At 43.5% G+C, this 25,387-nt stretch overlaps 1 protein-coding gene across 1 annotated transcript in view; it reads right to left on the bottom strand.

Moving 5' to 3' along the window:
• LOC136856545 (uncharacterized) overlaps window positions 1–25,387 on the bottom strand; it is a 57,725-nt gene that overhangs the window by 19,202 nt on the left and 13,136 nt on the right. The window contains exon 2 of the mRNA XM_067134385.1: window positions 24,213–25,028. Within this exon, the coding sequence (XP_066990486.1) occupies window positions 24,213–25,028 (816 nt within the window). The remainder of the gene's footprint in view (window positions 1–24,212; window positions 25,029–25,387) is intronic.

The following is a 25,387-nucleotide window of genomic DNA, read 5'->3' as shown; positions in this document are numbered from 1 at the left end:
CTGGCATAGATACAAAATAAAACAGTACATCCCGAGGCCCAGAAGGTGTTTCCACTGCCAACGTTTCGGACACACCCTTCAGACATGCCGGTCAAAAATACAAGAAAATCCTGCGGTTTGTGTCAACTGTGGAGATGATGAGCATGGTATTGCACAAGGGAACCTAAATGTGTTCACTGTGGTGAGGGACATGCATCATCATCTCAACAGTGTGATATATATTTATTTGAAAAAGAAATTCAGGCATTAAGAGTGATGGAAAGGATAACTTTTAAGGAAGCAAGAGAGAGAGCAAAAGCTAAGATTGTAAGACCTGGTCTAAGTTTTGCCTCAGTAGTAGCAAAACTTAGAAACCAACAGAAAGAGACAAATAAAGTAACCAAAATAAGAAGCACAAAGGTAGAGTCAAAAAAAGAATCGCTGAAAAAGACGCCTAACAGATTCATCAGAATCTATTGATGATGGTAATGCGAAGACAAGGTTCAGTAGAACCAACAAGGAAGACATCAACATAAAGCTAAGAAAAATTAAAGTGTCAGCTGAGACACACCCTCCACCATCTGCCTCTTTGGAGTCGGGGCCAGCACTCGCTGGCCCGGTGCCAGCTTCTGTTGGTGCCAACTCCTCTTTGGAGGACAAACCAGCAGATGCTGGTCCCCCAGCGCCAGTCCTTGCTGGTGCTTCTGCCTCTTTAAAGGCAGAGCTGGCAAGACAGATGAGGAAGTCTCTTTAGAGAACACCTCTGCTCTCTCCGTCTCGATTGAGACGGAGAGAGAAGAAACTAAAAAAACCCCTCGGTGTCAAAGACACTGAAGGAAAGGATGTTGGCTCTTTCAAGAAGCCAACAAAACTGCCCATTAAATTGCCCTCCCCAAGTAGAAAAAAGAACCCTCCCAACCTTGTAAAAAGGAACCATACTGATGGTCCCAGACAGAAATAAATTCACTTCCATAATTCAGTGGAACTGTCAGGGACTCCGAGCAAAGTATGAGGAAGTGAAGCTTTTGCTCTATGAGCATTCTCCTGTTGGGGTATGTTTGCAAGAGACCATGCTAGGTGAATATACCCCTTGTCCTAGGGAATATGTTCACTTTAGAACTGAATTTGATTTGGAAGTGGGAAATCACGGTGGATCCCTCATCTACATCCGTCGAGATACTCCACACTACAAAGTAAAACTAAACACTCCACTTCAAGCTGTGGCTGTACGGATTAATTTCAGAAGGCAATATACTACAGTATATGTTCCCTTTACATTCCACCCAATAGTCACAGTCATGTCTCCCGAGAGGACTTAATATCCTTAATGTGGCAGCTACCAGAGCCACTTCTTCTTCTTGGTGACTTCAACAGCAGACATCCATTGTGGGGAGATGTAACATCAAACCAAAAAGGGAATATGATGGCATCTATCGTAGAAAATGAAGATATAGGCCTTCTTAATACTGGAGAACCTACTCATTATCACATTCAAACTGGTACTGTCTCCTGCATTGACCTTTCAATTTGTAGCTCTAATTGCAGTGTTGATTTTAGTTGGAGAACAAGTGATGACTGGCATACCAGTGACCATTCTCCAATTATAATCAGCACCAATGATGGTCCACCTATCCCAAGATCACCACGATGGTGCTTAGAGAAAGCAAACTGGAAAAAATTCAAAGATTTGAGCGAGTTGGAAGGGGATGCCAAAGATTTCCCAAGATGACGCCATCGATCTACTCAATGGAACTTTCCATACTGCAGGCTTACATTCAATTCCTCGAAGTAAAGGACTTTTCAGGAGACGGCCAGTTCCATGGTGGTCAAAAGAATTAAGGCTGCTGCATCGAGCTACAAGGTCATCACTGACCAGGTGCCGTAGACATCGCACTGTTGATAATGTCATCACTTATAAACAGTGTAGGGCACGATTTCGAAAAGCTATGAAAGCTGCCAGAAGACAATCATGGGCAGGATATGTATCCTCTATTAACAGCAGAACACCAGTCAGCAGCATTTGGAAGAAAATAAGAACAATTCAGGGTAAATTTACACCCAATCCTCCTCCAGTCCTTAAAGTAAATAATAATCATGTCACTGATGCCACAAAAGTTAGTAATATATTTTCTGAACACTTTGCTCGAGTCTCTGAAAAATCAGATAGTTGCCCAGGACATCATTTCAGAATGGTGGAAGAACAACAGGTACTTGACTTTTCATCAAACAAAAGTGAATCTTACAATACGCCTTTTCTGAAGGAACACAAAAATCTTTATAATCAGCATTATCAATAGAATATGGGATGAAAGCAGCTACCCTAGCATATGGGAATTGGCAACCATGTTACCATTTCTTAAGCCTGGAAAAGATCCTCTCTATGCAGCAAGTTACCACCCCATTGCGTTAATTTGCTGTTTGTGTAAATTAATGGAAAAAATGGTAAATGTAAGGCTGATGTGGTATTTAGAGCACAACAACATTTTAACACTAAGTGTGGCTTTCGAAAAATGCACTCCACACTGGATATCTTACTGCAACTTGAAACCTCTGTCTGTGAAGCATTTGCCTCCAAACAACACCACGTGACAGTGTTTTTTGATATAGAAAAGGCATATGACACTGCTTGGAGACATGGAATTCTCAAGACAATGCATAATAGTGGTCTACGAGGAAAATTATAAATTACCTTTATTTGTCAGATCATTTTTACATCGTAGGTATTTTAAAGTTAAAGTTGGCAGTACTTTATCAGAAAGAAGGTGTTCCCCAGGGCAGTGTTCTCAGTGTAACACTTTTTGCTCTGGCCATAAACAGTGTTACATCTGTTATTCCAAAAGAGGTCTTAAAGACATTATTTGTGGATGACCTGTCAATATCTTTTGCTGCCACCCGGATGACTGTAGCCGAAAGAAAGTTACAATTAACGATAAATAAAATAACAAGTTGGGTTGAGAAACAGGGTTTTCAAATCTCTGTAAGCAAGACTACTGCTGTCCACTTCTGCCGGATTAGGGGAGTACATCCTGATCCAGACCTCTATTTGTATGGCCATAGAATTCCATGTGTAGAACAAGCGCATTTCTTAGGCCTAATTTTTGACAGCAGAATGACTTGGGTCCCCCATATCAAACATATCAAAGCAAAGTGCCTAGAAGCTCTACACATCTTGAAGGTGTTGTCTCATACCAGTTGGGGAGCTAGTAGAAATCTTATACTAAGGCTTCATAAAACCTTAATCTTATCAAAGCTGTCATACGGTTGTGAAGTATATTCTTCAGCCTCTTCATCTAACTTAAAAATTTTAGATTCTGTTCATCATTCAGGTATTCGTATAGCCACAGGAGCTTTTCGTTCATCACCAATATCTAGTTTGCTAGTTGATGCAGGAGAAAAGGGATTTTGACAGGGATTTTGACAAAGGAAAAATCTATTTCTGGGTGAGGACCTGTGTCGCCCAGTGAAATGTCCCATATAGCACACATTTCTAGGTATAAATATTTGCTAGATATACCAGAGAAAAAAGCTATACAGCTAATAGGATGCCAGAGTTACTACCTCTGGAGCGATCATCCTTATAGGATGTCGGTATGTCATCTAGGAGTGAGTGGAAGCCACTACCACAGATGCTTAACCCAAATAGATCTCTCCTCTCCCAAAACCCCTCTACCTAAGGGGTGCCGATACAGCGGTCCTTCTCCGCTCGCTACTACTACTTCTACCCAGAACCTCCATCCTGAAATAGCACCCAAGCTTTGGCCAGCCTAGGGTGGGAAAAAAGAGGGAAGGGTTCACTGGGCAACACAGGTCCTCACCCAGAAATAGATTTTTCCTTTGTCAAAATCCCTTTTCTGGGATCGACCTGTGTCGCCGAGTGAAATAGTAGCAGAGAATTGGCCATAAAAGCTTGTAAACATAAAAAGGTTAAATGTCAAAATCTAAAATTTTACGAAGGAAAAATAAAATTAATTAATTTTGAATATGCTTTTTACTTATCCAAATAGAATAATCAAATATATAAAATTGCACAAGATAAGTTTTTACTATCCTAAACAATACAAAACAATGTAGCTACAGGAATAGCTTAACAATTTAACTAGAAAACCATCACCTAAAATAACAAAATTTGGTGAAAAATTTAAAACAAGGATGGTATATACAAAGACAGGAGTGGTTTGTGAAGCAACCCAAACCCAGTCAACAAGGTAGAAAGGACGGGAATACAAGCGAGGCAGGTAGGTGAGAGGTATACCAATTGGTAGGGCAAGCAAAATAAAAATACAATTACAATTACAAATTACAAAATAACATAATATTAGGCTGACTATGGGGAAACAATGTTCCCTGCAGCGACAGCAGAAAATTTAAGAGCCTCCAAGGACTTAAGGTAGTGACGTTTAAAGACTCTAGGGGATTTCCAGCCCGTATATTTCTTAATTTCATCAAAATTCATATGTTGGAAGTAATTAACTGAGGTGGCTACAGCCTGGATATCATGGACCTGGGGGATTGAATCCGGGTTGGCTTGTTTAATAAAATAAAGGATTTGTTGTCTAATACCATTCAAGGAGATGGTTCCACCATTCTCTCTAACAAAAAGTGGACCTGAAGACCTTTGAGAAGTCCTTTCAAGGTAAGCTTTTAAGGTAACCACCGGACATAAGGACGGATCTTCCGGAAGAGGTATAATCTTCCAGGGAGACCACCTAATTAGAGGGTCTTCATTCTTGGCTAAAAACATTTGGTCCGGAGAAAGTAGAACCTCTCCTGATGGGAGGAAATCCACATGATTCGACTCTCTAGAAAGGGCTGAAAGTTCAGAGATTCTAGCTCCTGAGGCCAGGCTAATTAAAAACAATGTTTTCCTAAGAAGAGTCGAATAAGAGCAAGATTCATTATTTGAGTCTGAAGCTAGTCTTAGAACGTCATTTAAAAACCAAGAAACCGTTTTAGGACAGGTTGTTGGTCTAAGACAAGCACAAGCTTTAGGAATAGAGGAAAAATACGAATCTGTTAAGTCAATGTTAAATCCCAACTGAAATAAATATCTTCTTTAAGGCGGATTTAGTCGTAGTAATGGTACTAGCAGCCAGGCCTTTATCAAAAAGGGCCTTAAAAAATGAGATTGTGAGATTCGTGGTCATAGTATGAACGTCTGATTCTTTCAGGAAGTTGGCAAGTTTCCTTACTGCCGAATCATACTGACAAAGAGTAGATTCTCTCTTATCTGATTCTAGAAACATTGTGTTCAGAGGATCAACATTAGCATTTTTCTGTGCCGTAAATTTCATGAAATCCATAAAGTTAGGGCATTCAGCATTCCTGAGGAAGCTGACACAGTCTGAGTTTGTACTACTTGGGTTAATTTTGGATGAGGAATCTGAATGGCTCCGAGTTTCAACTCTAACAGAAGAGGAAACCAGTTGCTCTTCGGCCAGTTGGGGGCTACTAGAGCTATCCGACCTTTGAATGACCTGAGTTTGTGTAGAACTTTCCACAGAAGATTTACTGGAGGGAATAGGTAGACTTTCTGCCATTTGTTCCAGTCTACTGACATTGCGTCTGTGGCGTAAGCCCGAGGGTCCAGGTTCGGAGCTATATAGCATGGAAGTTTGCGATTCGATTCCATGGCAAACAGGTCCACCTGTAGTCCCGGAATCTGTCGGCAAATCCAGTTGAATGAGTTCTTGTCCAGAGACCATTCTGACTCCAAAGGAGTCGTTCTTGACAGAGAGTCTGCAATCACGTTCCTTACTCCTGCCAGATGCGTGGCGGACAAGTGCCAATGATTTTTCATTGCTAATGAAAAGATTGCTATCATTGCATGATTTATGTGACTTGTTTTGGAACCTCCCCTGTTCAGACAATGAACTATTATTGCACTGTCCAGGACTAATCTGATATGTATGTTCCTGGCTGGGCGTAAGCGTTTTAGAGTCAGGAAAACTGCCATTGCCTCCAGAATATTGATATGGAAGTGACGAAAAAAATTTGACCAGGTTCCTTGAACCTTCCTGTATTGTGAGTAACCTCCCCACCCGGTGAGAGATGCGTCCGTATGGATGATCAGAGCTGGTGAGGGAATTGTAGAGGAATTGATTTGGAAAGACTTTTTGGCCGTTGTCCAAGGTCGAAGTCTTTTCTTTAAGATTGAGGTATGAGGAGACTTTGTCCCTGAATTTGTAATTGGCTCGTCTCCGCCATACTCGAGTTATGTCTTTCAGTTTTGCTTTGAGAAGTAGGTCTGTTACTGATGCAAACTGAAGAGAGCCTAAGATTCTTTCTTGAGTGCGACGAGAGGCTCGTTTGCACCTGAGAAACTGTCTTGTTGCTTTGGCTATCTCTTTGCATTTTGCTGGAGGAATTGAAAGTTTGTGGGTGTTTAAATCCCACTGGATACCTAGCCACTGAAATCGGGATGCCGGAATCAGACAAGATTTCTTTGTATTTATGTGAAATCCTAGATACTCTAGAAACTGAATGACCTTTTTGGTCGCCTTCCGGCACTCGGTGTCGTTGGGAGCCCAGATTAGCCAGTCGTCTAGATACGCCACAAGTCTGATGCCTTGAGACCTCAGTTCCTGTACCACAGCTTCTCCTAGTTTGGTGAAGATCCTGGGTGCTATGTTGAGCCCGAAAGGCATTACTCTGAAGGAGTAAGCCTGTTTGCCTAGTCTGAACCCTAGATAGGGAGAGAAGTTTCTCGCTATCGGGACATGATAGTAAGCGTCTGTAAGATCTATAGAGGTGGTGACGGCCCCACGGGGAAGTAAGGTCCGCACCTGAGAGACGGTCAACATGTGGAACTTGTCGCATTGAATATAAGAATTCAGAGTTGATAGGTCCAATATTACTCTTCTTTTGTCCGAGTCTTTCTTTGGCACGCTGAACAAGCGTCCTTGAAATTTTAGATGTCTGACTCTCTTTATTGCCTTCTTTAAAAGAAGGTCTTTTGCATATTCTAACAGATCCGGTGTTGGGGTCTGATAGAATCTGACTGTAGGAGGAGGCCCCTCTATCCAGCTCCACCCTAGACCCTTTGAAACAATACTGTGGGCCCATGGACTGAAAGTCCAATGGTCCCTGTAGAGGCGTAATCTCCCACCTACCTGAGGAGGCTCATTTGTTAGAGGGCTTATTGTCTCTGCCTCCTCTTGAACCTCTGCCTCTAGACTGGAGTCTGGATCCGGTCCTAAATCGAAAACCTCCTCGACCTCTAAGGCCTCTAGTCTGGCGGTAGCCTTGAAAGGACCCCTGAGACTCATAGGCGGGGTTGAAGGCTGGAGAGGTTACATAAGTTGCTGAACCAGCAGGGTGGTGAGTCGGCTGGTTCAGCAAAACATATTGGGGATGTCCCTTGGAGGTGGAAGGCTGTGAAATCTGAGTGACTGGAACTGCCTGGACGACTGTCTGGGTCTGGGGTGCCTTGTATGGGTGGTACCTCCTTGTCCTCTTTCTACCTTTAGGCTGAGGGCCCGAAAACTCAGAAGACTTCCTCTTGAAAGGAAGTCCCCAACGAATTCTAAGGTTTTGATTGGCCCTGGAGGCCTCACTGATGACGGAATTAACCGCGCCCTCAGGAAAGAGGTTAATACCCCAGACAGAAGATTTAATGAGCTTATTCGGCTCGTGTCGGATGGTAGCATCAGCCAGCAGATGTTTCCGGCAGTTCCGTCTTGCCATCACGAAATCATATAAATCACTCTGGAACGAGGCCAGAAGTGACTTAGTTAGGATCCTGAACAGAGGTTCATCCTTGTAGACAGCAGATGTCAACTCCACCGAGGTGACGGAGTTGATGGACCTGCTGAGACGGCACCTAGCATCATACTCTGCTTTAATCAGACTCCGGAATCCTGGGCAATTGCTCGCTGAAAAGATCCGAAGCGCACTCCGGATCCAGCCTACCTACAGTGAATGTTTCAGGAGCCCCAACCCAGCAATCCAGGTCTCCCGGAAAGAGAAGAGATGTAGGGTCCGTCTCACGAAGCTGTGGCATCGGCTTATCCTCTGTTCCGGCCTGAAGGGTCAGTTCTGCAATCTTGGATGTACAAGGGGTGGGGATGTCTTCGTGGACCACGAACATCATATACCTCCCCTTGTGTGGAGTCAACTTAGTGTTAGCGCACTCCCAGTCAGAAGGGATTCTGACCCATGCTGCCGACTGCGCTTGATCCCTGGGGAAGATCACCATCTCCTTGGGGATCTTGTCCTCCCTCACCAGGGCTTCCTCCGATAAACGGGCGTATCCCGGGAAAGGAAAAACAAGACCCGCCGGGAAGAACTCGTAGTCTTCCACAGGGCGGGTGCCACAACCTTCAATGGTTAGCTTACCATTCGCAAAGGGGGCATTAAAGGCGAGACGCCAAGGGTTACAATCCTCATAAGCGGGCAACTTCGAGGCATCAGGGATGGCGTAACCTTGCTGCTGTACCGGACCGGAACTAACTAGTCCGGCAAGCGACTCCTCCTGAGTCTTCAGTCTCTCTGCCAAAGACTGGACGTACTTGCCTGATGTCTCAAGACTCGAGGCGAGATCTCGAGACATCGTCTCAAATTGGGTGATGACCTGTTCAGACAGCTTTTTCATCAGAGCTTCCGCAAAGGCCTCAGGGTCAAAATCAGGTTTCTTAGACCTGCTTGCCTTGGATCTCAACCCCTTAGAAGGGGGAGTAGCCTTCTGGGAGGAAGTCGAAGGTTTAGGGGCCAACAGCGACCTGGCGGAACTCGGCATGGTTGGGATTTTCGGGGGTTTTGACACTTTAGGTAAAGTCTTCGTCTTCATTAAGGACTTCACCTTGGGGATCACCGACCCCGAACGGGCCCCCAGGGTGGAGCCCTTAGAGAAACCCTGGAAGGATGAAGATGAAGACGCAGGAGAACTAAGAGACATTGAATTTTTAAATTTACCTGCCTCACTTACATCCCTACCTTTCTCCTCCGGGTCGATGGCCATCGGTTCAATGTTGAGATTGATGTTGGCCACTTCCCCGCACAGTTCTTGATGTTCTTCCGGCGGGACCTGGGTCTCGAGCCTAATCCTGTTGATCAGGGGCTCCGCCACTTCAGGGGCTACTGCTGCAGAGGACCTGGCCATAGGGTAGAGGATGTTGCAAATGTCCTCTGCCAGAACATAGGGGCGTCCCTGACCAACGTTGCGACCGAAGCCGCCGACCCAGATCTTCAAGGTAGCCAGAAATGAGGCTTGACGGGACCGAGGGACCTGCAACCAGATATAATGTCAATATAAGGAATTGACAAATAGATTCTTTCGTTAAATCAGGTATACTTCGAAGCTGCTTGAAATATTCATGTGTGAATGTCAAAAGGTAAACGTACCAAATCATCAATCACATCTAGATAAAGGGCGTAGCATACATCACAGCCATCTGGATGCCAGACGAGATGATCGTCCACCTCGACTGCGCAGCTGGCATGCGACCTGCATGCTACGTGGCCACAGGGTTGCTGAAGATAGGCATTACAGCCTGGCTCCTGACAATGAACCACCTGTAAAAGGAATTGATACATGAATATCAAGGAGATAGCACCGGAACAGCTTCACGGCTGTGGTAAAAAACTAAACTAATAAAACTTAAAGTAATAATATTCCCCTCCACGCCGGAGTTGAGAACTGGGGTTACGGCGGAACGTTCCAATACAATCTGAACAGGTAGGCCAAACCTGAAGCGATAACACCGGAAAGCAATTCCGATGACGCCGGAGCGTCTCGTAAAATAACCACACAGAAATCAACAACCGGGGGGAGCTAGTCGCCGGAGCGAAGGTTCCGGGACTGATTTCCCAGAACACCGCTCACGGAAACTACATAATAATTAACATTGAAAATAGCATTCAGCCCGGCATCTCTACAATTCCGCTGTAAACAGAAGGCAACGACGCTCAAGCTATTGTTCCTACTAGGAACTAAACAGCGAGCTAACGATAGCCGCTGGAACGGATCCGGATGGCGGAACGGCGGAGAAGCAGGGACAGAAAAAACATGGCGACTGCAACAGGTCAGGTGCCTAAGCACCCTCCACGAAGCGTCATCTCAACCGAAAGGGGCAAATGAGCGTTGCTCTAAAATGCCCCAAAGGGAGAGCCAGGTAGACCACATCTGATAAAATGGGAGTGAGAAATACAGGAAGGCGAAATAGATAACAATAATATCTATGGCCTAGCCTAACCTTCCGAAGTAAACACCTGGTCATGGAGGCTAGGACACGCCAGAGAGACGAACGAGAAAGGGGCGCTAGCACCAAACCACACCTTCCGAGATTTGATGAATCAAACTGGTCAGGGAGGACGGGCATGCACCCAAAACTCGAACGAAGGCCACCCAAGAAAACCTACCTTACCTGGGCCTAGAAGCCAGGGTAGGGAGAAAAACTGGGGCCAACTTAGCCTACCTTCCGAGATTCGACAGAGCCAAATTGGTCAGGTAGGCTAACATAAAACACTACCCAAAATCAGACGAAAGGATATTGATACATAATCACATTGAAATGATATAATAACAAATTAATTTTTAAAAATGCACCTACACAGAACATGAAGGAAAGGCTAGGCTAGGCCTCACTTTCCACTATTCTAAAATATAATAACAGTCGAGCGCGTCAGAACGAGCGAAAATTGGAACTATCATTATAAAATAGGAGCATAAATAAGTAATCTTCAAACGTCCAAGATGACAGAAGATATGAGAGCATGATGAGGCTGGGGACTACAGCCACGAACGAACATGAAAATGGCGGCGCCGAGCAGACCAGGCGTAAGTAAATAAACGGGACATAATTAGTCCAACCGAGTCCCAAAACAACAAATTTGAATACTCAACTTAGATGAAGATACGTCCTGATCCATCGAAGCCATAGCGAAAAACCAGAAAGCCAAAATAATGCAAAAGGAAGCAAAAATAACACGAGCAAAAACGACGTGTGTGAACGTGGAAGCGTGCTATGAAGGGATGGAGGTTCTGGGTAGAAGTAGTAGTAGCGAGCGGAGAAGGACCGCTGTATCGGCACCCCTTAGGTAGAGGGGTTTTGGGAGAGGAGAGATCTATTTGGGTTAAGCATCTGTGGTAGTGGCTTCCACTCGCTCCTAGATGACATACCGACATCCTATAAGGATGATCGCTCCAGAGGTAGTAACTCTGGCATCCTATTAGCTGTATAGCTTTTTTCTCTGGTATATCTAGCAAATATTTATACCTAGAAATGTGTGCTATATGGGACATTTCACTCTGCGACACAGGTCGATCCCAGAAATACCCCCTTGAACTCTATCGTCAGTCATCATTACTTCGATACTGGTTTAGAGTGCAAAGACTTCCCAAATCTCTGGCATTTGCTGTGGCAAACAGAAATATTTTTAACAGTTTTTATGAAAATCATCCAAGGTATCCTACTCCTTTAAGCTATAGAATTAAAAAGATTTTAGAGGATACAAATATTGGAAAAATCCCCATACTTCCTTTTGTGTATCCCATTACTCCTGTCTGGAAGTTACCTGCTGTGAAATTCTGCAGGTACTTCAGTGGAGCAAAGAGGGATAAATCTGATGAGGAAATGAGGGCAATATTTTTAGAGCATGCTTCAGAGCATATGGATACAAGATTTATATTTACCGATGGTTCCAAATCCAATGCTGGCCTTGGTTATGGAGTTTTTAGTGAATCTTTTAACCGAAGAGGTGCGCTTCCTTCAGTTGCTTCAAACTTTACAGCTGAGCTGTATGGCATCTTAGTAGCACTGGAACATATTGCAACACTCCCAGTGTCTAGCTACACAATATTTTGTGACTCTAAAAGTGCCTGAGAGTCCCTGGAAGTCTTCAATACTGATCATCCCTTAGTGTTGAAGATCTTGCAGTGGATCTTCTTGCACCATTGTAGAGGAAGCGTTGTTTCTTTTTGTTGGGTTCCTGCCCATGTGAACATATCAGGAAATGAAAAGGCAGACCAGCTAGCCAAATTAGCAGCACAAATTCTGATACCCAGAAAATGTCCTGTTCCATATCGTGATGCATTCCATATATGGAAATCCATCCAGCAATTATGGGCACTTCAGTGGGACAGAGTAGGCCCCAATAAAATGAAAGAAATCACTAGTCAGACACACCTTTGGAAATATGACCTAATGCCAAGGAAGTGGGAGGTTGTATTGTGTAGATTACATATTGGCCACACACGTTTAACTCACGGCTTTGTGATGAATGGGGAGAATGAGCCCTTCTGTGACGATTGCTTGGTTCCACTGACTGTTAGGCATTTGCTGGTTGAGTGTCCCAGTCTGGTGGAACTTAGGAATCTGTTTTTATCAAATAGCAGTGAAGCAGGTGGTAATTATAACATGGCAAAACTGTTGGGAGAGAGTATATGTATTAATAATGTTATCTCTTTTATCAAAGAAGCTGGTCTTCTCAAATATATTTGACAGCTGTGCTGTGTTAGTATATATATATATATTTTTTTTTTTTCTTAAGTTATACTGCTTATCAGATCAAATTTATTAATAGTTCTTTTTAGCAGAATTTTATATATTTATTTATTTATTTATTTTAGTTAGTTTTCTTTTTTGTTTTTTCTTTTTAATAAAATTTATATGTAGTTCTGTTTAGCAGAATTTTAATTTTAATTTTTATAACATACTATAAAAGTGAAAAGATCACATTTAGTATTCGGCGTCAGTGACCCTGGTAGTTGTCACACCAGATAACCCACAATTAATCAATCAATCCCAATCTCAGTAAATTTACGTAAATATTTTACAACAACTAGGAGTTAATTCAGTGTTAAAATATCCAGTTTCTTGATGTGAAATCATCATCATCATCAGCTACAAAGATGTGTAGTGCAAAGGGCCCAGTGAAATTCTGTCATGCATGTTTTTCCCGTGGTTTATCTTCCATAAAACTACTTATCTCCAACTTCCCTTCTCACAGTTCTCATCCACATAAGTCTGGGTCTTCCAACTCTTCTGAGACCCACAAGAGCCCAACTATCACTACCATGTGCTAGAGTGGTGCACTATCATGTACTAGAGGAGTGGTGCTAAGGAAATGTCCAAGCCACTAACATCTCCCCTTCATCATTATCTCGTCTTAAGTCTCAAGGCTAAAACATGATTCACAAAAATCAAATTTATAACATATAAAAAAGGGAAAAAAATTGAATTTTGAATTTTTGCTGGTTACTTTTAAAATACACTGACAAAGCATTTAGGAATAGATTTAGTACATTACGCATAGTCTTATATTGTTAACATTAAACTTTACATCAGAGCAAACTTGCTTCAAGAAAAGACCTCACACACAGTCACATCTCTTCAGTAACATATTTTTCCATAAATTTACAGATTGGTGAGAAAGGAAATTTAACAACTTTCCTCTTGACATCTGCAACCTCCCAAAAATCATCCTGTCCTTGTCCACGGCCACATCTGTAACTCTGAAGTCTGTTGACATGTTTAGATAAAAGTAGAGCCCAATAGCAGCCTGAAGGAAAACAAGTGGCCAACTCCATGGCTACTGAACCAGAGTAAGAGAAAGTTTTCTTTTGCCCAAAGGTGCTCCACTGGGATGTTGTTTATCAGCCTACAGACTGACAAATCAGCCTGTCAGAAGGTGACCTTATAGAAACTCTGATGATGCATCAAGAGAGAGGAGGAGTCTTTGCAATCTAATGATAAAATTGTGATCTTGCTCCATCACTCCTCTAGTAAGCTGCATCAAGGGCAACCTGAACAATGGTCTTGCTTTATTATGTGTGCACTCAATGATGCATCCAATCAGTCAGACTTGGTCTAACAGGGCTGTAGTGGGTTACTGCCCTCAAGAATGGGTCCAATGAGCTAAAAATAGCTCTCAAACTCTACTTGCAAATGGTGAAAGACCTTCTGATCCTAATGAATTCCCTACATGCTGAGAGGGCCCCACTACCCCCTCAAAAAGGGGGTAGAGAGGTATCAACTCAGCCCACTGACTGCCTACAGGGTCATAGTAATGAGTAACTGGCACCAATGGAATCAAACACTGAACCATAATCAGAGACGTCAGTACACAGAACTTGACGTGGCATTGACATGGCAGAGGAGGAGGAAGACGACACCAACTGGTCACCTGTCTCACCATGAGAGGAAAGAAGGGAAGAGTTTCCTCCAGCTTAAATGTTCCCACAGAAGCCTGAGAAGAACAGGCCAGAACAGATCCCACAGGAAAAGCAGGGGACCAAGACTGAAAATTACTAAAAAACAAAAAGGGGCCTGAGTTAAAATTAAGGATGGTGTACTATAATTTAACAATGCTGGCAACTACTTTTGGCCTTCTTGTGTCTGGTTCCATTCCAGACTTCTCCTACTGTGATGGACACCATCAATAAGTAAAGTCTGAAAAAAAAAAAAAACTGTGGCTCTTGGAAAAAAATAAAAGAATCCAACGGTGAGGGACAGCAAAGTATTCGTACATTCCCCTCTAACCTGGGCATGGTGCTAGGACCGTTCGTTACTGGACCGTTCGTCCCCGGACACTTCGTTACCGGACATTTTGCTACAGGACAGTTCGTTACTAGGACCCTTCACTACCAGGCCATTACGCTACCAAGAGCTTTTTTTTTTTTTAGATTTGTTGTGAGCTCATATTTTTTAATTGGATAATAATAATAATAATAATAATAATAATAATAATAATAATAATAGTTTGTCATTTTTGTTATATATAATAATACAATAGTAATTCTATATATTTATTATAAAATTGAAATATTAAAAATATTTACTGTACTAGTTTGGTCATATATTAGTTTAGTCATGTATTATAAAATAAAAAGAAAGTTTTTATTAATATAGCTTCAAATTATGAGCAATAGCTCGAAGAAAATCCATTTTACATTCGGGGTTGTAGCGACTAATAACATTAAGAACCCTCTGCTCAGAGTTCTTATACTTTCTTTTCTTTGAAGGTAGATTGCCGCAATTTACTTGTATGATTTTTGTTCTCGCTAGTCCTTCTTCGTTTTTCAAGGCATCAATCAATTTCCATATATTTGGATGTGAGCTTGTAACTGAAGTTCTAAGAGAGCTATGAAAACCCTCTAAGTTGTTATTTGTCCTGGGCATTTCATTGACTGTCCTCTGATACACATTCCACAACTGTATAGGAAACAGGGGTTCTAGTCGTCTTCTCCTTGATCCCCGGCCTCGTTCACCACCAAAAAGAACGTCATTTGGCAGTAAAAATGCCAGTGCTGGGAAACAGCGCACTTTTAAACTAAATTCGTCGTCTTGATGATATCGTTCCTTGTACCCTGCTTGAACTGTTGAACTGTATGTTTGTAAACATTCTGAGATAAATGAAATAAACAACAGCTAACTTCTGTTTCTTGAAAAACAGCCTTCAGTGAATTAATGACAGCCTTTTCAAAATCAACCACAATGCGATCTGGCTCATGATTTTGTACGAGGTCTTTAATTACAGAAAAAAGGCGCTTGTAAGTGGCTTCGGTTTTATCAGGTAGTAGTGCAAAAAGTCGGGGAATACTTATGTCTTTAGTTTGCATATGCAACGTATATAACTGATAGTATATAATTGGACAACATTTGAATGTTCCATCACCTGCCCATACTTTAAACTTTTTCAAATCACTTAATCCATCTGCAGATGCAAATACCAAAATCCTTTCGAGATCGTCTTCGCCACTGTCGTATTGCAGAAATAATGACCCAGTACTCAGTTTGGCGTAGTCTTCAGGAATCAGATAACCATGCCTTACTTGTGGAACTGGAGGAGATTTATTTTCCTTTTGCCTCCATCGGCGTATATTACGACTTATATTTGATGGACAAGGAAGTTCAGCTATGGCACATTCATGTAAATTCTTTAATTCAGTCGCAATCAAAGTACGTGAAGAGTCCTGGGTTCCAAGAGCTTTATCTTTGATTTGATTGCTTGCACATTTTGCACTTACAGAAGAAGCTGTGGTAGTATGATTGTGTTCACCGACTTCCTTTATTATTACATAATTATCCTCATCAACGTTTGTGTGCACTCTTGCTTTACACGTCCGATTTTCACACATCCAATATTGTTTTGTCCCATCACTATTTTCCTTCTGCTTACAGTATATGTAATTCAAATCACCCACCAACTTGATTTGTTTTCTTCTGGATTCAATCGTCCTGGGCATCTTGACTAAGGGTTCAGTCACTTTTAAAAAAGAGATACTTAGCAAATTAAATACGTTGGTTTAGTTACAGTAACAAAGTAAAATGTATAATAGTATCCAGTATTTAAGTACCAAGGTAAGATGTATAATAGTAATTATGTTAACAACTATTCAGTATTTCAAGTTAGGAACTACTTTAACAAGGTGATCAACATTTAATTACAAAAATAATAGTAGACAAAACTTTGACCTTTTGGTAGCGTAATGGCCTGGTAGCGAAGGGTCCTAGTAACGAACTGTCCCGTAGCGTAATGTCCGGTAACGAAATGTCCGGGTACAAACGGTCCAGTAACGAACGGTCCGGACACCCCTGGGCATCTATGCTGGGATAGCCTTCCATCATTATCTCTATAACACCAATCACAATGAAAATCAAACAAGAGGCCACAGCATAATCAAAGCTCATCCAACAATCACAGATAATTTAAATGCCATATTAAAAAAAAAGACCTACAGCAGCAGATATGTGTTCCCTATAGCAGGTGAGGGAAAAGCAGATAAGATAGTTGGTGGGGGGGGTAACCACCCCCATCACCTACCTCCCAATAATAACGTACCTTGTTAACAAGCTTTCAATGACAGATTCCAGCTCCTGCCATACAATTCATCCCATATGAAAGATGAGGCTTTGGGCTGTCAGGGAAACAAATTAAGGTTAATCCCTTGAGCAGAGGAGTTTATACATTTGTGGAACTTCAAATTATCATGGAATACACAAAAATCAACAACAGAAATCACAAGAAAATAGTGTTCTTAGCAAGTTACACAGATCTGGAAGGGTTTCATGGAGCCAATGGAAGAGTAATCCCTCCCAAGGTGACAGGCAAATATTTCCTAACCTTCTTCCCCCTACTAAACTTCTCTCACTAGGAGGGAGACCAACCAATGCACCCCTTACAAGGGGAGAGGAATACAAATATCTGTGCAGATCATTACCCACAGGTGACATGAAGCATCCAACCAAACAGCCCTTTGCCTCACAATGCCTTTATGCTCATCTTTTCCCCATACTGAAAAAGCAAACGTAAACAACTAAACAACAACAAAGAAATACTCAAGCTCAACTGACAGGGAGAGCAAAGTATAATATCTGCACAAGGTGATAACCACCAGTTAACTACCTTACTATTAAGTTCAATGACCATCTTCTGCCCACACTGAAGGATATTTCTACATAAAAGGTTATGATTTTTATTTCCATAGAAACAATTTGCTAGAAAATAATATGTATAGTATATTAAACAGTTCAAGTGACTCTTGCAATAAATATACACAGTATAGTACTATTACATGAAATGTAAGCATGGATCAAGTAGCTTTTGCAATTAATATAAAAGTAATAAATATGATATTTTTATGATAAAATAAAGTTTTGTACATACTTACCCGACAGATATATACTTAGCTATAGTCTCCGACGTTCCCGACAGAAATTCAAATTTCACGGCACACGCGACAGGTAGGTCAGGTGATCTACCATACCCGCCGCTGGGTGGCGGGAATAGGAACCATTCCCGTTTTCTAATCAGATTTTCTCTTCCACCTGTCTCCTGAGGGGAGGCTGGGAGGGCCATTAATCGTATATATCTGCCGGGTAAGTATGTACAAAACTTTATTTTATCATAAAAATATCATTTTTGTACATGCAACTTACCTGTCAGATATATACTTAGCTGATTGGCACCCTTGGAGGAGGGCAAGAGACAGCTAATAACTAAAAAATGGGAAACAACATATGTTGTAGGAAAAACAAAAACCATGGTTCTTACCTGATTGGGCAGAAGACTTCATGGATACTGTCTATGAGTCTGCATGCCTCAAGAGCTTCAGCGAGGAAGTGACCTATGACTGACAGCCCTTCTGGATCATATCAATGGGGAAAGACCCACTTACATGACAGAGCCTGTTATGGATCGTGTCAATGGGGATTAACCCACTTACAAGACAGAGCCCTCTACCTGAATCATATCAATGGGGGCTATCCCTCTTACATGACAGAGCTAGGTAATAAAAACTACAAGGAGCTAACAACCAAACCCGACCACCTGACCAAGCCTAACCTTGTTAGTGATACGAGATGAAAGAGAGAGTCCCTCAACACTCTCTTCCAGCCGACCATAAAAAACACAACAAATCATTAAAAGCAACAACCAAAAAACTAGACTAAAAAGGATTAGCTTCAGCTCCTTGACCCAGCACCGAATCCGCGGATACGTAAGCTCCTAGAGAGAAGCACTTCTCATACGTAACACGAACATCTCTCAAATAATGAGAAGCAAACACTGAGTTACATCTCCAGTACGTAGAGTCCATAATAGACTGGAGGGACAAGACTTGTGGAAAGCCAGAGAAGTAGCAATGGCTCTCACCTCATGAGCATTCACTCTTAGGAGCTGTAAATGTTCATCTTTGCAGGAAAGATGAGCCTCCTTGATAACATCCTTAATGAAGAAAGCCTGGGCGCATTCTTAGAAATTGCTCTTGAAGGATCCCTGACAGAGCACCAAAGACTTTCAGTGTTACCTCCGAGCTGTTTCTTTTTCTCCAGATAATATCTAAGGCTTCTTACTGGACAGAGAGTGTGCTCCAGCTCCTGTCCTGAAATAGCGGAGAGTCCCTTGACCTCAAAACTCCTAGGCCAAGGTTTTGAAGGGTTCTCGTTCTTTGCTAAGAAGAAGGCTGAAAGGAGCAGATTGCAGAGTCCTTCTTAAAACCAACAGAACCTTCCAAAGCCTGTAATTCACTCAATCTTTTGGCAGAAGCAAGAGCAAAAGAAACAACGATTTCCTGGTTAAATCCCTGAAAGAAGCAGATGAGGAGGCTCAAATTTATCAGACATTAAGAATTTTAAGACCACGTCCAAATTCCAGCTGGGAGGTCTAGGGACTTGTTTTTAGAAGTCTCAAAAGACCTTATAAGGTCGTGAAGGTCTTTATTATCGGAGATGTTAAGACCTCTGTGTCTAAAAACTGAGGACAGCATGCTCCTATATCCCTTGATGGTGGAAACCGCCAGGTTACACTGCTCCCTTAGATAAAGAAAGAAATCCAATATTCCATTACAGAGGTACTGGAAGAGGACACTTTCTTAGTTCGACACCATCTCTAAAGACTTCCCACTTCGACTGGTAGAGGCGCAAGGTAGAAGATCTTCTGGCTCTGGCGATAGCCCTCGCAGCCTTGCGCGAAAAACCCTTCGCTCTAACCAGTCCTTCGACAGTCTGAAGGCAGTTAGGTTTAGAGCGGGAAGGTTCTTGTGATATCTGTTGAAGTGGGGCTGTTTGAGAAGATCGCTCCTGAGAGGGCAGCGACCTGGAAAAATCTATCATCCATTCCAGTACCTCTGTGAACCAGTCCCTTGGGATGGCCAAAAGGGAGCGATCAGGGTGAGCTTGGTGCCCTTTGAAGAAACGAACTTTCTTATCACCTCTCCTAGAATCTTGAATGGGGAAAAGCATAGCCGTCTAACCCTCCCAATCTAGGAGAAGGCCGTCTATTGCTACTGCTCTGGGGTCCGAGATTGGGGAGCAGTAGTTCTCCAATCTCTTGTTCCAATGGGTGGCAAGAGGTCGATATGAGGTCTCCCCACAGGAACCACAGCCTTTCGCAAACCTCTTGATGAAGAGACCATTCCGTGGGAAGAACCTGGTCTTTCCTGCTGAGCAGATCCGCTCTCACATTCCTTTCTCCCTGAACAAATCTGGTGATGAGAACGATGTTTCTCTCCCCCGCCCATAACAGAAGGCTCCTTGCTGCGACGTACAGGGAGAAGGAATGAGTCCCTCCTTGCTTCCTGATATAAGCCAGGGCTGTGGTGTTGTCTGAATTGACAAGAACTACTGACCCCTTGACCAGAAGTTCGAATCGGGCGAGCGCTAGATGAATGGCTACTAGCTGCTCCATGTTGATGTGCCAGGACCTCTGATCTGTCCCAGGTGCCTGACACTTCTTCCGAGCCTAGTGTTGCTCCCCAACCCGACTCCGACGCGTCTGAGAACAACACTAGGCGAGGGTTCGGCGGTTGCAGAGAATTCCTAGACCCAGTTTCTGGGGTCTAACCACCAAGTTGAGATGTTCCTTTACTTGATATGAGATCTGAAAGGAGTCCGACAAGTCTTGGGACTTCCGATCCCAAGATTCTTTCAGGAAGAACTGTAGAGGTCTTAGGTGAAGTTTTCCTAGAGAAACGAACTGTTCCAGCGAGGAAATGGTCCCCAGCAGACTCATCCATTCCTCGCCGAACATCTGTCTTTCTCTAGAAAGTCTGTCACCTTTTGAAGGCAGCGTTCCCTTCTTTCCAGGGATGGAAACGCTAGAAAACCCCGAGAATCCATCCGAATCCCCAGGTAGACAATTTCCTGCTGAGGAATCATCTGAGACTTCTCGAGGTTCACAAGAAGTCCTAGAGACTGGACCAGATTTAAAGTGATCGAGAAAGGTCCTCCAGACAACGGTTTTCCGATTGGACCGAATTAGCCAGTCGTCGAGATACAATGAAATCCTCACCCCCCTCCAAATGCAACCAGTGAGCTACATTCCTGAGAATGGTCGTGAACACTTGGGGAGCTGTGGAAAGTCCGAAGCACAGAGCCCTGAACTGAAAAAGTTCTGCCGCCTACCATGAACCTTAGGAACTTCCTGGAGGAGGGATGGATGGGAACGTGGAAGTAAGCATCCTGAAGGTCCAGGGACACCATCCAATCTCCTTGACGAAGTGACGACAGAACCGAGGACGCGTCAGTCTCCATAGAGAACTTTTTCTTGATGATGAACGAGTTCAGGGAGCTCACATCCAAGACCGGTCTCCACCCTCCCGAAGATTTTGGCACTAGAAAAGCCGGTTGTAAAATCCCGGGAAGTGAAGATCTTGAACCGGTTCTATGGCAGCCTTTTCTAGCATTTGTTCCACGGCTAGCAGAAGGGCTTGGTTCTTGATGGGATCCTTGTATCTGGCCGATAACTCCCTCGGAGTTGTTGTCAAGGAGGTTTCGAGATGAAGGGAATGAGGTAACCCTTCCTCAAGATGGAGAGGGACCATTCGTCCGCCCCCTTCTGTGCCCAGGCTCGGCGAACTTGTAGAAGTCTGGCACCCACTGGAGTCTGGAGGACTTGCTTCTCATTTGGACTTCCTGGTAGGGAGTCCTGAAGGTCTAGATCTTCTTTCAGGCCTTTTGCTCCTGATAGACCTGGATCCTCGAAAGGGCTCCTGAAAGGGGCCTTCTCCTTCTTAGCAAAGGGAGCAGTAGGTCTCATCCTCTTAGACGACTGGGCCAGCAGATCCTGAGAAGCTTTCTCAGACAAAGAACGAGAGACCTCCTTCACATTTTGAGGAAAAGATGGCTAGACAGAGGAGCAAATAAGAGGGAAGACCTCTGGAGAGGAGAAACAGATTTGGAGAGGAAAGACTGAAGACTGACCTCTTCTTCAGCAGGCCAGTGCCGAACAGGCAGCGATCTCCATAGAGCCGTCCTAACAGCTTTGTCCAAGCAAGACAAAACACTGCTGAGGTCCTCCATACTGACTGAGTCCTCTTCAAGACTCCTCTTAGCTAAGGCCCCTAGAGACCAGTCCATAAAGTTAAAAACTTCCAGCACTCTAAAAAGGCCCTTGAGGAAATGATCCAATTCACAAAGTCCCCAAGAAGCATTGGCCGAATTAAGGGAGAGTCTTCTGGAAGAATCCACCAGAAGAGAAGTCTGAGCCAGCCGATGATGGGGAGGGCTAACCCCATCGGTTCCTTGGTCTCATACCACATTCCTGCTCTGCCCGAAAGCCTCAGAGGGAGGCAAGGAGAAGACAGTCTTGCGGCATCCTTCTTAGAAGAGAGCCACTCTCCGAAGCCTTTAAAGGCGCTTTCTTCATCGAGATCGAGGACGCATTTTAACCAAAGAGGAAGAGGGTCTAGAGGCCTTGGTGCTGTCAAAGCATGGAACCAGGAGAAGGAGGAGAGGCAGGCAAAGGGAATCTCCAAACTCCTGAACCAGTAAAGCTGTCAACCTCTTGTAATCAGAAACGGTGATATCCTTGGGAGATTCGTCCTCCGATAACGCCTCCAGGCCAGAAGGAGGAGGAGAACGTCTGGAAGTAGAAGGGCACTTGCCAGAAGAAGAGCGCCTAGAAGGAGAGGAGCCTTTGTCCACTGGAGAACGACGATCCGGAGAGAAGCGCCTGCTAAATGACTGGCGCCTGACAGGAGAAGAGGCTCGAACGGAAGAGGAGCCCTTGCTGGGAGAGGGGCGCCTAACAGAAGAGAGGGAGGCTGGAGAGGAACTTCTACGAGGCGAAGAACGAGACTGACGAGCAGAGCGTTTGACTGGGGAGAAAGCATCTCCAACAGGAGAAGACCGACGGCGGCGAGGGCGCGGCGCCCTGGTGGAGAGGCGCTATCCGCCGACGAAGAGCGCCTAGGAGAGAAGCGCCAAGGAGAGGAGCGCCTACCAGAGAGCGGGCGCCTAACAGGAGAGGAGCGCCTACAAGGAGAGGAGCGCCTACCAGGAGAGGAGCGCCTGGAAGGAGAGGAGCGCCTACCAGGAGAGGAGAGCCTGGAAGGAGAGGAGCGCCTGCTGCTGGAGGGGCGCTTAACAGGAGAAGAACGCTTCACAGAAGACGACTTGCTGGGAGAAGAGTGTCTCTTGGAGGACTTGATCGGAAGAGAGGCATCCTTCCGACGAGAAGAGCTCTTTGATAAAGAGCCAGCAAGAGCAGCGAGCTGAGTCTGGAGGCCCACCAGGATCTGCTTGGTGGACTCCTGACCACCAGAAGAAGAGGAGGAGATCTTCGAGTTCTCTTCTTTGCCACAGGAGAACCTTCAGGAAGCGCTCAGGGCTAGAGTCCAATGCGTCTCCTCTAGGAGCCTTCCAAGTCCTCTTCAAAGGGCGCGACTCCTCAGCCGAACTCCAACCACGCTTAGGTGAAGAAGAAGCAGAAGAGAAACACTTCTTCAAGATCCCTTTTCACGGCGATCTAAGGCAGCCTGGGGCGCGTCAACAGGCGCTGCCGAAGGGACGCCTGACCGTTGGGAGCGCTCTTCATCCCCCTTGCGGCTGTCGACATTCCTCCTCCACTGGGTCTGGGAGTTTGGAAGAGGTCTAGGCCTAGGAGCGATGCGGAGCCGGTCAGACGCCCCCTCCACTACACTGGGGACACTACACACATCACTATCACTTCTCACTTTCTTTTCCTCCAAAGCACGCATCTGCAACTGCATCTTGCGGATCGTAGCCTTCATTGCAGCCATCTCCGACGACGAATCCACAGGTTCGACGAAGGATGAAGGAGCTGAAACAACTGGAGTGACAGGCGAATCTGGAAGAGTGTTAGGTTCTAATTCTACCTCCTTAGAAAGAGACCTACTTGAGCTTCTAGAAGAAGCCTTCCTAACTCTATCCTTCTCCAACTTGCGTACATAAGAGTTCAAAGCCTTCCATTCCAGATCAGTGAGATTCTCACATTCAACACAAGTGTTCTCAATAGAGCAATCATTCCCCCTACACCTCGAACACACAGTATGAGGATCTACCGAAGCTTTCGGTAGTCTCACCTTACAATCAGACCTAACACACACACGAAACACAGGTGCAACACTCTGATCAGACATTCTTACAGAAAATACCAAAGCCAAAATCAAAATCAATCCACAAAAGCGTATGCCAAGCCAAAGATCCAATACGTCACTAAAGGTCAGTCCAAAATAATCCCCAGCAAGCGAAAAATGAAAGTCTAAGCAGAAGGAACCAACAACAGATGTTGCCGGAACCAGCGACAGAGAAAATCTGATTAGAAAATGGGAATGGTTCCTATTCCCGCAACCCAGCGGCGGGTATGGTAGATCACCTGACCTACCTGTCGCGTGTGCCGCGAAATTTGAATTTCTGTCGGGAACGTCGGAGACTATAGCTAAGTATATATCTGATGGGTAAGTTGCATGTACAAAAATACAGTACAGTACAATTAAATTAAATGTAGGCACAGAGATAAAACTAAGCTTGCAATAACAGAAATCTCAAACTTACACCAACCACCTGAGGTAAAAGACCTGCAGGTCCAGGGAATTTTCTCCTCTGTATAACTGGACCCCCTGGAGATACAGATTTTTTCATAGATGTTTGTCCTGATTTTAAAGGAGTCAAGAACGAACAATTATCCCTAACATTTTTCTCTGATTCTGAGCCCTTGGTCTCACTAACCAGTGAAGTTACTTTTCTTTTAATGACACCATTAAAATTCTCAGCACTTGAATCATCTGGGTATGTTCTTTTTCTGTTTTCTGTACCTGAAGCACTAGCTGGTTCTAATTCCACATTTCTTGCTAAAGATTGCTTGGAACCACTTTCACTATTTTTTGATTTACTAAGTTGCTTATGCACTTGTAAACTTTGTAAAATTCTCACTCCAAAATCTCCAGATGATGATGATGACTCCCCATTATATTTTTCTTTGCATTGCTCTAGATTATCTAGCTGCTGTTTGGAAATTCTAGCAAATTCTGAATCAGGAGGAGTATTCTGAAGGGATTCCACACAAAAATCATTATCTGTGTCAATGTTGTCAAAAAAGTCATCTAATTCAAAATTACTGTTCAAGCCAGCTTCATCAGTTTTTTGCTCTTTGACAGTAGATTCATCTCTCTCAATATCTTTTCCTTTATCATCGCTGAAGAATTTACCACAATTATTTAATCTTTCGTTTGAAGTATCAGAAGATTTAGAAGGAGAAGGAATTATATCTACATTAACTAAGGTGTTCTGATGGATGACTTTCAGAGCTTCTCTGTTTTTTGAAGATGCTTTCCTTGGACTTGTAGGTTGAAGCGCATCTTTCAAAAATTCCTGATAAAAATAAATATACTTATCAGTTAATGTACAATATTTCACAAAAGACATCACCAGTAATTATTAGAACTAACCTTACAACTAATCTAGTTAATGCATGATTAACATTTTGCAAAGATATACCATTACAGGTAATTCTTAAAACTACTCTTACAACTAATAGAACTGCAGGAAAACATACTAAAGAGACCTCTCCTGATTATACCCCAATTATCATGAGAAACTTTTACCAAAGCAAATTCAAAATGTTACGTAAATTATTTCTATGCTGCACAATCTACTCCACAGAATTAGCATTCTACCAAATTTTTAAATTCATATAGTATTTTTTCTAAGTATACAAACCATTTCCTCAG

This window comes from Macrobrachium rosenbergii, chromosome 36 (genome assembly GCF_040412425.1).
Source record: "Macrobrachium rosenbergii isolate ZJJX-2024 chromosome 36, ASM4041242v1, whole genome shotgun sequence".
NCBI lineage: Eukaryota > Metazoa > Arthropoda > Malacostraca > Decapoda > Palaemonidae > Macrobrachium > Macrobrachium rosenbergii.
Note: the sequence above shows the minus strand (reverse complement) of the source record. Positions and strands in the feature narration are given on the sequence as shown.